General features: G+C 33.8%; 1 protein-coding gene across 9 annotated transcripts in view; it reads left to right on the top strand.

The window, feature by feature from the left end:
- The window catches only part of SETDB2 (SET domain bifurcated histone lysine methyltransferase 2), a 75297-nt gene that overhangs the window by 4835 nt on the left and 56884 nt on the right, over positions 1–13578 (top strand). For 4 of the 9 annotated variants that reach the window (XM_070578177.1, XM_070578166.1, XM_070578170.1 and 1 more), the window contains exons 2-5: positions 1477–1835; positions 8960–9085; positions 10093–10158; positions 12999–13095. In XM_070578177.1, the coding sequence (XP_070434278.1) occupies positions 1820–1835; positions 8960–9085; positions 10093–10158; positions 12999–13095 (305 nt within the window). In that variant the 5' untranslated portion in view covers positions 1477–1819. Of the gene's footprint in view, positions 1–1476; positions 1836–6836; positions 6905–8959; positions 9086–10092; positions 10159–12998; positions 13096–13578 lie in introns of all 9 variants that reach the window. The other 5 variants (XM_008538796.2, XM_070578171.1, XM_070578168.1 and 2 more) reach the window with 4 other exon arrangements.

Raw genomic sequence — 13578 nt, 5'->3', positions numbered from 1 at the left:
CTGAGTGGCTCTTTGAATGTCTGTAAAAGTCTCTTTTTTTACTCTCGGCATTGACAGATAGCTTGGCTAAAATAGTATTCTGGGTTCAGACTTAATCTTCCATTAATGTTTTGCATCGGGCATTTCTTTCTTTCTTTCTTCTTCTTCCTCTTTTTTTTTTTGGTGAGGAAGATTGGCCCAGAGCGAACATGTGTTGCCAATCTTCCTCTATTGGTGAGCTTGTTAAGTCTCTTTCGTGGTGTAGCTTTCCTCAGATGTTTGATGACTCTCGGTTGTGGACTCTTCTCCTCTGAGAAGGCTGGCTCTTCCTTTGCCATGTTGTGATGGTGATTGGCATTATCTCTGCAGCTTCCCATCTGTTTCCTTTCCCCAGAGAGTTCTCACAGACTTGGTACATAGAGAATTCCTTTTTTGTTTTCAGCATGACTATATATTTTTAATTTTAAAAAAATCTTCTAGGGGGCTGGCTCTGTGGTATGGTGGTTAAGTTCAGCATGCTCCACCTCAGTCGCCTGGGTTTGTGGGTTCGCACCTTGGGTGCAGTTCTTCACCACTCATCAGCCATGCTGAGGCCGTGATCCACGTATAAAGTGGAGGAAGGTTGGCACAGATGTTAGTTCAGGACTCATCTTCCTCAGCTAAAAAACAAAAAAGAACTTCTAACATTTCTGTGGATGTGGTGTGGGAATGGGAGAAGAATTTATCATATGTTGACTAACATCTTGAGACTGAAAATTGTTGATCTCTTTTTGACCTGTTAGTTCCACCTCTAGGTGTATATCTTAAGGAAATAATCAGAGATATATATAAAGTATATTCCAGCATTAATTATTATACTGGAAAAATACAAACAATCTAAATGTCCAATATAGTGTTTTATTTACAGTACTAATTAATCATTTATTAAAATTTAATTATTAAAATTCGTTAGTGTACTTTAATATATGGATTATTAACCAAAGTACATTATACAGCCACCTAAAAGTCATAGAAAAATATTAGTGATGGGGGAAAGTGCAGGACATGTTATCAATGAAAGATTATAAAAACTTATATATACTAAAATCCAAATTTTGTTTTAAAAGTATATATTGAAAGAAAAATAATAATAATTGCTAGAATTTATTGGGTCTTTTGTATATGCCAGGCACTATTCTAAGTGTTTGTCTTATTCTCACAACAATCCTTTGAGGTAGTTAGCATTATTATCCTCATTTTAAAAGCTTTTATAAAGTATTTATAAAATGGGGATAGTTTATGTTAATTAACAAATATATTAAATATGAATGATTCTTAATTTCTCTGTAATTTTCCTAATTTTGATATTTTATACATTTTCCCAGTTCATATGTATTCTCTTTTCATAATAGTTCATGCTGTTTTAAAAGATAGAGTTATTGTTGTAAGAATCTCTTTTTTTCCTTATATATTTTATTCTTTACAAATATGTCCCATTCTTTATTGTTTTCCTTACAGAGTACATTCATGGACCAAAAGATGAAGTTGGTATTTATTTTTAAAAAGATATTGTCAATGAACTGATATGACTATAAATATTCATTTGATAAAGATGCATGGACTTGTCATTAGTTTGGACTAGTGGTCATTTCTGAAAGTTTCTTCAACCACAATTTCTATTTGAAAATTGAAGTATCAAAGAATATTTGGTTTAGAATGGTATAATGATGTATTTTCTTTGAGGACTGCGAATTTCATAGAGACCACAGTTGGATCCCAGTTATATTCTCCAATCAAAGTGATTCACTCCTTTAATGAAGTTAATTTTGAAGAGTTTTATGTTTATAAACAACGCCAAAAGATGGGAGAAAGAAATGGTAGGTTGAAAAAACCATTCTTAAACTTTGTGTTTAAAAGTATATAGACTACTTAATGAAATTGAATTGTGGAATTTTCAAGGTTTTTCATTGCAAGCGACTTTTCTGAATTAAAAGGAGTTAAGGGTTTATTCTCATGTAGCCAACAATTTTGACTGTTTATAATTAATTGTGTATCTAATGCTAAGTCAGTACTTTAACGTACTTTTAAAAAATATTCTTTATTTCTTAGAAAACTTTTCAATTTACATAGAAATTGAGAGTTCCCATATTCCCTGCCCCAAGTTTATAAGTTTTGCCTATAATTAACATCTTAACATTTGGCTGCTACATTTGTTACAGTTAATGAACCATTATTGACACATTATTATTAACTAAAATCCATAGCTTATTCATATTTCCTTAGTTTTTACCTGATTTTTTTTTCTGTTCCAGGATTCCATACAGGATACCACATTACATTTACTCATCATGTCTCCTAAGGGTCCTCTTGAATGTGACGGTTTCTCAAACGTTGCTTGATTTTTATTTTGTAGGATTTTGTATTCAAGTATTTTGTAGGATGCCCCTCTATTGGAATTATTGACTGAATTTTTCTCATGATTGGACTGGGGTTATGGGTTTTTGGGAGGGAGAGATAAAGTACCAGTTTTACCACATTATATCAAGCGTTCATGTTATCAACATGGTTTCTCATTTTTTGATGTCGAGCTTGCTGACATAGTGTAATCTGGTTTCTCCACTATAAATTACTCTCCCCCCGCCCTTCCCTGCTGTACTCTGACAGGAATTCTCTATGCACTCCCGCATAAGGAGTGGGGCATTTATGTTCCCTCTCCTTGAGAACAGACTACCTGCACTAATTATGGAATTCTTCTGCAAGGAAGATTTGTCTCCTTTCCCTCATTTATGTGTTTATTCAGTATTTATGTCAGTATGTGATCATGGATACTTATTTTATAATTTGGGTTATAGTTCAGTACTGTTTTATTTTGTAACTCATATTGTCCCAGATTGGCCATTGGAACCTCTTTCACTTGGCTGTGTCCCTTTGAAGTACCCTCATTAATATAGGTTGTTTTTGTTTTATTTTGTTATTTTTGTTATTTAGCACTTCTTTATTTTCTGGTTAGAGGATGCTCCAGACTCATCTTGTATATTTCCTGTCCCAGTCCTAGAATCAGCCATTTCTTGAATGAGCCTGGTTCGTTTTGCTAAAGAATGCTATTAGAAACCAAGATCTGGATAACAGGTGTGCTTGTTGCTACGCGATGTCGTTGCTTATAGGCCCTCTCAGCTGTCAGAACAAGGAAATATATGTATACTAACCTGTATATACACATATCCATAAATATTTCTATATGTAACCATCTGTACTCTATATTAAGCTAAATATGAATTTATACTGATGTTTCCAAGTATAATCTGTCACCACATAGATCATTCTAGCCTACTCTCCTTGCTTATCGGTAAACTCCCACTCCCACAATGAGAAACGTGGTTCCCACTGTTATCCAGTTACTTAATTGTTTGTTTTCAGTATATACGTCTAGCAGTATCAGAAAGGTAAACTTACTCCCAGGTAGAAAACTTCAGTGCTTGTTCACAGTTCCTTTTACTTTTAGTCTTTCGGACTCCACTTATTTCCAAAGTTATTTAGGTCAGCACGTTTTCTACCCAATCCTTCAGTGAAGTTGTGTATACATTTGTAATACAGTCTCTTGTCACAATCTGCATTCCTTCCTGGGATCCTGACCTTTTAAATGATATTTTAAAATTTGCATACATTAGTATTCACTCTTTCTGCTTTATGACAAATGCATAATGTCATGTATCTACCATGGCCGTATCATACAGAATAGTTTCACCACCCTTTAATATACTTGTAATGTATGGATTGTTATACAGATCATAGTGTGGTAGTCTCCCCTTATCCATGGTTTCGCTTTTCGTGGTTTCAGTTACCTGCAGTCAACCATGGCCCGAAAATATTAAATGGAAAATTCCAGAAAATAAACAATTCATAAGTTTTAAAGTGCATGCTGTTCTGAATAGCATGATGAAATCTTGCGCCATCCCACTCTGTCTCGCCTGGGACATGAATCATCCCTTTGTCCAGTGTATTAACAGTGTATACGCCACTCATCCACTAGTCACTTTAGTAGCCATCTCAACTGCTGTGGTATCACAGTGCTTGTGTTCAGGTAACCCTTATTTTACTTAATAATGGCCCCAAAGCACATGAATAGTGATGCTGGCAATTTGGATATGCCAAGGAGAAGTTATTGTTGTTAATCTCTTACTGTGCCTAATTTATAAATTAAACTTTATCTTTAGATATGCATGTATAGGAAAAAACATTGTATATATGGGGTTTGCTACTATCTGTGGTTTCAGGCATCCACTGGGGGTCTTGGAACATATCCCCTGTGGATAAGGGGGTACTGCTGTACTGATTTCACTGGGACATTATCTAGGCCAGTGGTTCTCAAACTTTCTTTTGATCTCAGGACTACTTTATATTCTTAAAAGTATTTAAAACCTCTAACAGCTTTTGTTTATGTGGATAATATCTGTTCATATTTACTGTATTAGAAACTGAGAATCTTCAAAAATGTTAATTGTCTCATTTTTTAATAGTAAACCCAACATGTTAACGTAAGTTACATGTTTGTGAGAAATAACTATTTTCTGAAACAAAAAAAATTAGAAGAACATTGTTTTAAATTTTTACAAATCTCTTTAATAGTTGGGTTAATAGACGAGAGACTCTCATATCTGCTTCTACATTCAATCTGTTGTGATATGGTGCTTTGGTTGGGATGTATAAAGAAAATGAAGCTTCACCCAGACAAGAAATTGGAAAAAGGAAAAATATTTTAATAGCCTTTCAGATAATTGTGAATATTTTTCTTTCATACAACTACAAAACTCAACAAGTAGTCATTCCTTCAAGGTTAGTCATAATGTGGAATCTGAACTCTTATCAGTGAGGTTTTTTACACTCTGTTACATTAAAATATGTCTGTCTTGCACTTTGAATGGGTCTTTTACACATGTATGATTTTATAACATCATGCATTGGCCACTTGGAAAATACTGGTTCAGTGAATATGCAAATTTTCCAAATATTGATACATTTCATCATATAATATTTAAAAAATCACATTTGTTAATATTGCTGCCAATCTCATCAAAATGTGACTAATTATTGAGAAGCTGTCAAGCTTATCATGGCAGATGCAAAGTTTCCAAATTTCTAGTTTTAACTTTGTAGCTTGAATTTTATCATTAGCAACAAGTGCTGTCAGTTCTGTCCTTCAAGTGATAAGCTCACTTTGTTCATTTTTGAGAAAATGTGTGCAAAACACCCAAGTCTGAAAAACCTTAATTTTTATTAGTGGTTCTTTTAAGTAGAAATGGTTTTCCATGAAAAAAAAAAAAAGGCAGCTTGTTTAGCTTACAACTCACACAATCTCACCAAGTGCTTTTCCTTAGCCATTGTACTGTGGTAATCATATATGTTGCTTTATCCAGGACATTTTTAAGTGAGAGTGGTGGTGAAGAATACAGTGACTTACTGGTAGTTTGGTGCCACTGCCTTGATTCGTGCTAAGACACCAACACTCTTACTTACCAATGATTTTGTGCCATCACTTAATGTTAATACAGGAAGAAAAAGGGCAAATAATGTCTTAGCATTACTCTTAAAATAGTTTGACATAGTGTATTCTCTGAAAGGATTTGGGGACCCTCAAGGGTCCATAGAGCACACTTTGTGGATCATAGGCTCAAATATGTCTTAGAGATCCTCTAGACCGATGCCCTGAAGCTCCTGAAAAGATAGAGAGATACATATATTTCTGTGTACCTAGGTCATTATCCATGTATGTAGTAAGTACTCCATAAATATTCATCTATTAAATGAATTCAGATTAGTGTGATTCATGAGCATTGCCTGTTTACAAAGAATGTCTGTCTCAAATGAGATGTGGAGACACATAGTGTAAATATATAATTTAGTTATCTTCCTTCTTTACAAAGCTGCTATACTTCTTGCTTCATGATTATATTCTTACAATAAAGAGTCATATCTAGCTAAGTGAGGGAGCAAGAACAGTGGAGTTACCAGATGGTGTTCTGTATTTCTGGAGGCAAGTAGCAGCAATATTAATATACTGATTTGATTTCCAATTCAAGTACCTGCTCATGTACTCTTTGTAAATGTCTTCTAGTAAAATATACTGAAATATTTCCAGTTTTAAATTACAACCCTGAGCATGCATGTAATGCACAAAGAAGTAAAGAAAAGGAGCAAGAAACCAAAATTGTTTACATTTTAGTAACCATCTCTGCGGTCTACAGTTGAAATGAAATCACTCAAATATTTCTTCTTATGATATTCATTTAGCCTCTTTGTTCAAAAAAGTTAGTAACTGGATCTGTTAATCTCATTTATCAGATATGTTGGTTATCTCTCTTCTTACTTAATATTAGTGTGGTTAAAAGTTTCTATAACAAGAAGACAAAAATGATCAAGAGGGAAGACATGAGGAAGAAGAGCCATTTAAATATGAGAATGAAATCTAGCAGTATGAGATAATAAGGATGTCATAAGGAGTAATATGTTAAAAACCTAGAACAAGTAAATATGAATCGCTTAGTTACATTCATTTATTGTACAAGCAGATATTTTCATTGTTTTCTCATTGGCTTTATTTTCTTAAATTATATTACCAGTATTCTCTTTATTAATCCATTCCAAGACTAAGCATTCACCCTGTTCACTTTTTAAATAACTCATTTTTGGTGTCATGTCTTGACATTTCTAACAGTTTTAAATGATAGTCACTGAAAAACAAAAATTTACTTAAGTTCTGATTGCTTTCTTTCAGCATCACTGTTTATTTTCTCAGGCCAGGAGAATTGTGTATGATTCTGGAAGATTATAATGCTACCAAAAGCTATTTCTAAACACCTTTCAACATCCTTCCCCTCTAGATGTCCACCTCAAATAAAGACAAATCCCTAGTGTGAAGTATTGACTCATATCCATGAAAAGAAACATGGTAACAATAATCAATTAATTGCTTTCATAAATAGTTTTGCCTAAATGCAATGATCTTTGTTGTTATCTCTCAGTGAAAAACTTAATGATTCTAAGGATTTGGGGAAGGCCTTGCTTCACAAAATATTTTCCCCACTTAGCTGAATGATCTCTAAAATTCCTCAATTAAAGATTAATTCCTTTTGCCTAAGACTATATTCCCTGTTAAATTATATACAGTAATTTCTTGCTAACTGCCATGTGCTTATCTGCATATCAACTCCATGAGGCAGATGCTGGTATTATTCCCATTTTACAGATATGGTCACACAGCTATTAAGTAGCAATACTGGAATTCAAACCCAAATACATCAGAACTGCAAAGCCCAGATTGTTAATCACCACTCCTGTTCTTCCATTGACTCCCGAGGTGCTACTCTCCTGGGGTTCCCTTCCACCTGTTTGTTCCTTCTCGGTCTCCCTGGTTTCCTTTCTCTTGTACTTGTTCTTTATTTGTTGATGTCGTACAGAAGACCCTCTTCATTCTACATTCTCCCTAATCACATTTATTCTGTGTCTTCAGCAAGCATTTGTATGCTGTTAACTCCACAATTTGTGTATCTGGACCGGATATTACTCTGGAGCCTGTGTTTACAGTTTACTTGCCCTACTTGAATTTCTCTCTGGTCTCTCTACCTTTATTCCCTGTCTCAGTGAATATCATTACTATAATTATTGTTATCTGAGTCAGACACTTAGAAATCATTCTTGACTCCTCCCTCTTCCCACTGCTACCTGAATCACACCATAAGATGCTTAAACTTCTTGAGTGGCCCCTCATAGCCTTCCATATAAAAATGAAGTTGCTTAGCGTGGCACACAAGGCCATCCATGTCAGGGCCCCTGCCTACCTCTGAAGCATCATTCCTCATCCCTTTTGTCCTCTCACATTGCATTTGTTTCAAATATTGAAACTCGTATGAACTGTGCTGTGGGGAATTAAAAGTAGGCTTAGTCTTGTGTAGTACACATTGAGCCAGAGGGTTAACAGGGAAACAATGTTCCTCCTGAGGGCTGGTGGCGTGGTGGCGGCAACCCTAATTAGCCAGAGATACCCTTTGGGTAAGGTGACTTTGCCAGGGAGAGTTAGGATTCTGAGACCTAAGTCTCTTACGAAGATTCTCACTCCATTGCCAAACTTGTGCGTTATGGGTTTAATTTTTATTAAGAAAGATGTATTTTTGTAAACATACTGAGGTCTCTTCTCATTAATCCAATGGTTTCTCAAGTGACCTTTCTCAAGTGCAGTTATTATTATGTGCCCTCCTTTGCTTAAGGCCCTCTTAATTAATTTTAAACATACATCGATTTTAACATTTTATAAATAAATCGTGTTTAACATTTTAGATATTTTTGTTAGTTTTAAAGATGGTAAAGTGTGAGATTTGGCTTTTGCCAATTTTAGTTGCCTTTGTCATACTTCTGTTTTCAGCTTCAAAAGAATTATTTCTCTAGGAAATGTTTGATTAAGGTGTTAGCTTGCTGGGTGTCTGAAATGTTGGCTAATCTGTATAACTTTATTTATAAAACCTTTAAGCATTATTTTGCTTCATGTAGCCATTAAAAAGTTAGTATAAAAGACATTTTAAAAAGCTTTATTGTTGGACATTTAGTTATTTCAGCAGTTGTTGAGATGTTTCATTCTGAAAACATCTACTTCTATACTCAGTAGATGTTATATCCCTGAAACTTTTAAAATGGATGTGTGTGTGTACATATGCCCACTACCACCTAAAATGAAGTCATTCCTTCTGTTTTCCAGTTAAGAAGTAGTGTCACTAAAGTTTTCAACATGTTTCTTAAATTAGCAGAAATAAGTGAGACACTTAGATCATATTCTTTGTTTCTTGTTCTTTGTAAAGAAAGAATGACCAAAATCTTTTTCCTCAAGGAAAGCGCTAGACCAATTAAATCTTGATTTTATTTAGAAACCAAATGGCTTTCTGTAACATGAGCCTTGGGGAAATTATAGTCTATTTCTAATGAGCTCTTGGGCCATTCACTTTTTTTATTTTAGGTGATGCAAAAACTTTCTGGATGGAGCTGGAAGATGATGGAAAAGTGGACTTCATATTTGAACAAGTGCAAAATGTGCTGCAGTCACTGAAACAAAAGATCAAAGATGGGTCTGCCACAAATAAAGGTTTCAAGCAATAAAAACTTTCAATATGTTTAATGCTAAATATTACCCACTAGCAATAGTGTATAATTCTATTTCCAGTATTGTTTGTTTTAAAAGTTAAATAATTTCTTTTGTTTTCTAAGAATCTAGCATCAGGTCTCTTTGCTTTTTCTGTGTGTTCTGCTTCTATAGATACTTTACCGTACCATGGACATTTTGTAAAGCGGGTAAAGATGATTACTTTGAATAATAGCTACTGAATTTATCTCTTTTTATCTTAAGCCAGCTTTTTCCCCCATTTTATCTTTTTTTTCTTTTGTATCTTTCCTTTGTATACTTTGAGGAGTATTGCAGAAGAATTATCTGCCCATTGTACATTTGGTACATATCGAAAATATAGCAAAAATTATCCATTACCCCATCATTCAGAGACAACTAGTATTTTTTAAATATAAAAGTACATATAACTACATTTTGCCTACTTTAAATAGAACTTGTCCTACTAGTCTTCTGCAAGCAAACTTGCCTTCTACATGGGCAATCAATTCATTCATCCAAGTTTTTTTTTTTCTCTTTCTTTATCTTCAACCCTGGTTGGTTGTAGTCACATAAGACTCATGTGGAAAGCTCCTTTATTCCATCAGAACATGTGATTTTTCAAGCAAATTTTCCCCCAGACCATTCTTAATACTTTCTGGATGTTCTTATAGCATTAATCTATTATGTACTTGTCCAAAAAATTAGTACTACTTTTCATTTTAATATTCCTTCTCATTCCTTTGTGAATCAGATATATCTAGGTTTGAATCCAGTTCTATCACTTCCTAGCTGAATGACCTGGAATAAATAACTTAACCTCTTAGCCTCAGTTTCTTTGTCCCTAGTGCAGATAATCATAAGAACCTCTCTAAGGAGTTGTGAAGATTAACTGAGATAAAGTATATAATTGTTTAGCACGGTAGCTGGCACCATGAATAAAGGTGCTGCTGCTGCTGATTGATTTCATTCTTGTTTCCCTTCCTTAACAGAATACGTTCAAGCAATGATTCTAGTGAATGAAGCAACTATAAGTAAGAATTCAACATTGGTAAAGGGTATGTACATTTCTAATCCCAATCTAGAGAATTTTCTGGTGTTTTCTTGACTTGAAGCAGGCCAGCCTTATTTATGTCAAGTTAACTAAAGATATTTTAAAATAAAATGTGATATCTATGTAGGTAAGTTATACAAATCAGTTTCCCTATTAAATGAAAAGTCCTACCCATCCAGAGATTGGAAATGTATCTCTTCTTCAAGAAAGCTTCTTGTATAAGAAGGGCAAAGAGAATTTGTTGGGTTTTTTTCCCTATCTTCTCCCCAAAGCCCTGCAGTATGTGGTTATATATTCTAGTTGTGAGTGCCTCTGGTTGTGCTATGTGGGATGCCGCCTCAGCATGGCCTGATGAGTGATGCCATGTCCACGCCCAGGGTCTGAACCATTGAAACCCTGGGCTGCCAAAGTGGAGCATGCGAACTTGACCACTTGGCCATGGGGCCGGCCCCAAAGAGAATTCTAAGACTGCAAACCACTGTAAACCCACATTGTGTGAAGAGCAATACTAGAAAGTTACTTTCTAGTGTAGATAAGCTGGTGGAAAATTTTTTCATATTAGACCATCAATCTTCCAGACTCTAAACAAATTCATTTTAGGAGGAATTAATCAAAGATAATGTACCAGGAGTAGAAAAGAAAAATTGAAAGTTATTTTATCAGAATCACTATCCTATAAATCTTAGTCTATTACTAGTTTGCTAAAATGTTGAGCAAGTACAACATTTACTAGATTTTAATTAACACTGCCAGATATTGTCAACAAATTGTGATAATCTTAACTGTCATAATTTGAAGCCTTAAGATTTTATTTTTTTTTATTAAAGATTTTATTTTTTCCTTTTTCTCCCCAAAGCCCCCCGGTACATAGTTGTATATTCTTCGTTGTGTGTCCATCTAGTTGTGGCATGTGGGACGCTGCCTCAGCGTGGTTTGATGAGCAGTGTCATGTCCGCGCCCAGGATTCGAACCAACGAAACACTGGGCTGCCTGCAGCGGAGCGCGCGAACTTAACTGCTCGGCCACGGGGCCAGCCCCGAAGCCTTAAGATTTTAAATCTCTGAAAATGTAGCCTAGCATCATCAGTCTAAACATTTTGTTATTCAAAAGTATTTTCAATTTCAGTAGCTAATCTATAATTTTAGAAGAATAGATTGTTTAAGAAAACAATCTTTTGCATGTAGTATCCTTCAGTAGCACTTGGAATCAACACACTCTTAAGGAATTACATTAGTTTTGCAAGAGACAGGCTTTTAAATGTAGGAGGAGGTAAGAAGAACTAATTCTAAACAAAGTTGTTGTTTTTTTCCTGAAACCATCTGTTTCTCACTCTAAAAGAAAGTAAGTTGAGTTTTCGTTTGGCTCTTTAAAGTAATAATGTCATCAATAGAAAGCTGAATATTATAATTTCATTTTCTACCCAGCTCATCTGAAATGTAGTGAATTTATCAAAATAAAAGAATATGTTTGCCAGTGATGGAGCAGTATTTTTAAGTAAGTAGGCAGTTATGTAATTGACATTGTTGTCAAGTGCACGGATAAAAACTTTCTAGTAATAAGCTTTCATGTTAGTATTTATTTTAAAAAGAATATTGAGACTGAGAGAAACAAAAAGACTTGATGTTGAGGTCAAAACAAGACATCCCAGATCCAGCCTAAACGCCCCAAACCACGAATTACCTTTCTTTTTTTTGTTTGTGTATAACTGTAAAATATTTGCTGTGTCCCCATACAAAGGATTGGATACTGTTTTCTTGAAAGGAATTGTTATTTCCCTTTTACCCCCTTATCTAATGATTAATTTTAAATCTCCATGTTTTTCAGTAAATCTTATTTCTAACTATGCTTCTATAAATATGTTTCATTTATATTTGTGATAAAGATTTATATGATTCATGCAAAGAAATTAGCTGGGAAAAATAAAAAATTCTTAATTAGTTGGTTATTATAGCTCTCTTCAACTATCAAATTTTTAAACTCTCTTTCTTTCCTGGAAAATTAAAGAGGGATATTTGTTTTCAAATTAGCCTAGCCAAGGAGAGACCTTGGATTGTAACTGAAACTATTCTTTTATTTACTTAAACGTTTTTTTCTTTTTAATAACACTGGTCTGCACTAAGGGACCAATGCAAGTTAATAACCTAAGGCAGGATGAGAATCACTTTTTTTCTTAAGGTCCATCAGTGCATAGGAAAAAAAGCATTTAAAAAAGATCTTTAAACCAAACATAGGATAGTCCACCTATCCATTTTTCAAAATAAGGACAGGAAATCTCTGGCTTTTTTCATTAAATACACAGCTTATTTCTATATTGTCATCATGTTAGAGTAAAAATAAATCAAGTAGAAAAAGAAGAGACAAAAACAAGATGAAATTAAGTGCAGAAAGATATAGGAGAGACTAAGAGAAACACTAAAAAACAAATGGAAAGACAAAAAGAGGTACCCAAATACCCCACCCCCCAAAAACAATAGTAGTAGAAGAATGAGAAAACAAAAGATACATAAAGTTTCCATTTTATGACCGTTTACAGAGCCTTTAAGAGTTATGTTATTTTCTGTAAAATAAGCAGAAGTAGGGATACTTGCTCTTCGTCTTAAAAGTTGATTAAAATTCAGATAAAGTTCAGGCCAAACTAGAGTTTCTGCAGTAGGAATCTGTTTTATCCTATCTTCTTTTCTTAATGTTTTTGAAAATATTGACGCCTCATTTTTTGGTTCAGTCTTGAAATCTTAATATGTTTGTAGATTTAAGGGCTAGTCAATAAAGATATTCTTAGATAATACAGTGAATGATTTTTAATTTGGTGTACTTGTTACTCATGTTTCTATTTTTTTCATGTAGATCATACATCTGTGACCCAAAATGAACAGGAAAACAAATCAATTTCATTGCCGTCTACATCCCATGAAGACTCCTTTCCGGAATACTGTACATTTCTGTATGTATATAGGTTAAATTTATTTATGTATGTAAAAGCAAAATGCTTTTGCTCTCAGAAAGAGATTTAATCTTTCTAATCATTTGACATAAGAATAGATAGAATATATAAAAAAGGATTCTTTCCCATCAAAAGCTTTAAAAAAATTGTAAATTTTAGTATTTTATGTAGGATAAAGGCTCATGAGTCCTTTAATAGGTTATTTATTTGTTAATGTCCCTAGGTAATCAAGCCTTTTGATAAAGTTTGGCTTTAGATCCCTTTGTGTATATTATTAATATACTGAAATCTACCATATGGCTATTTATTTTTAACTAGAAATTCTTTTTCTTGAATTATTTGTTTTAAAGTAGAGTATTGAAAAGAGTCAAAAGTATTTCTCTTAGTATCAGTTCAGTTTTTAAATGCATAACAGCTCTAAATTAGTATCAGAAGGTTATGAGAATAGGCTAAATTTTTCTGACCTTTTCTTTCTCTTTTGCC

Source organism: Equus przewalskii, chromosome 16, assembly GCF_037783145.1.
Source record: "Equus przewalskii isolate Varuska chromosome 16, EquPr2, whole genome shotgun sequence".
In the NCBI taxonomy this organism is placed as follows: domain Eukaryota; kingdom Metazoa; phylum Chordata; class Mammalia; order Perissodactyla; family Equidae; genus Equus; species Equus przewalskii.
The sequence above is the reverse complement of the archived record's forward strand: the minus strand, read 5'-3'. Positions and strand labels throughout refer to the sequence as shown.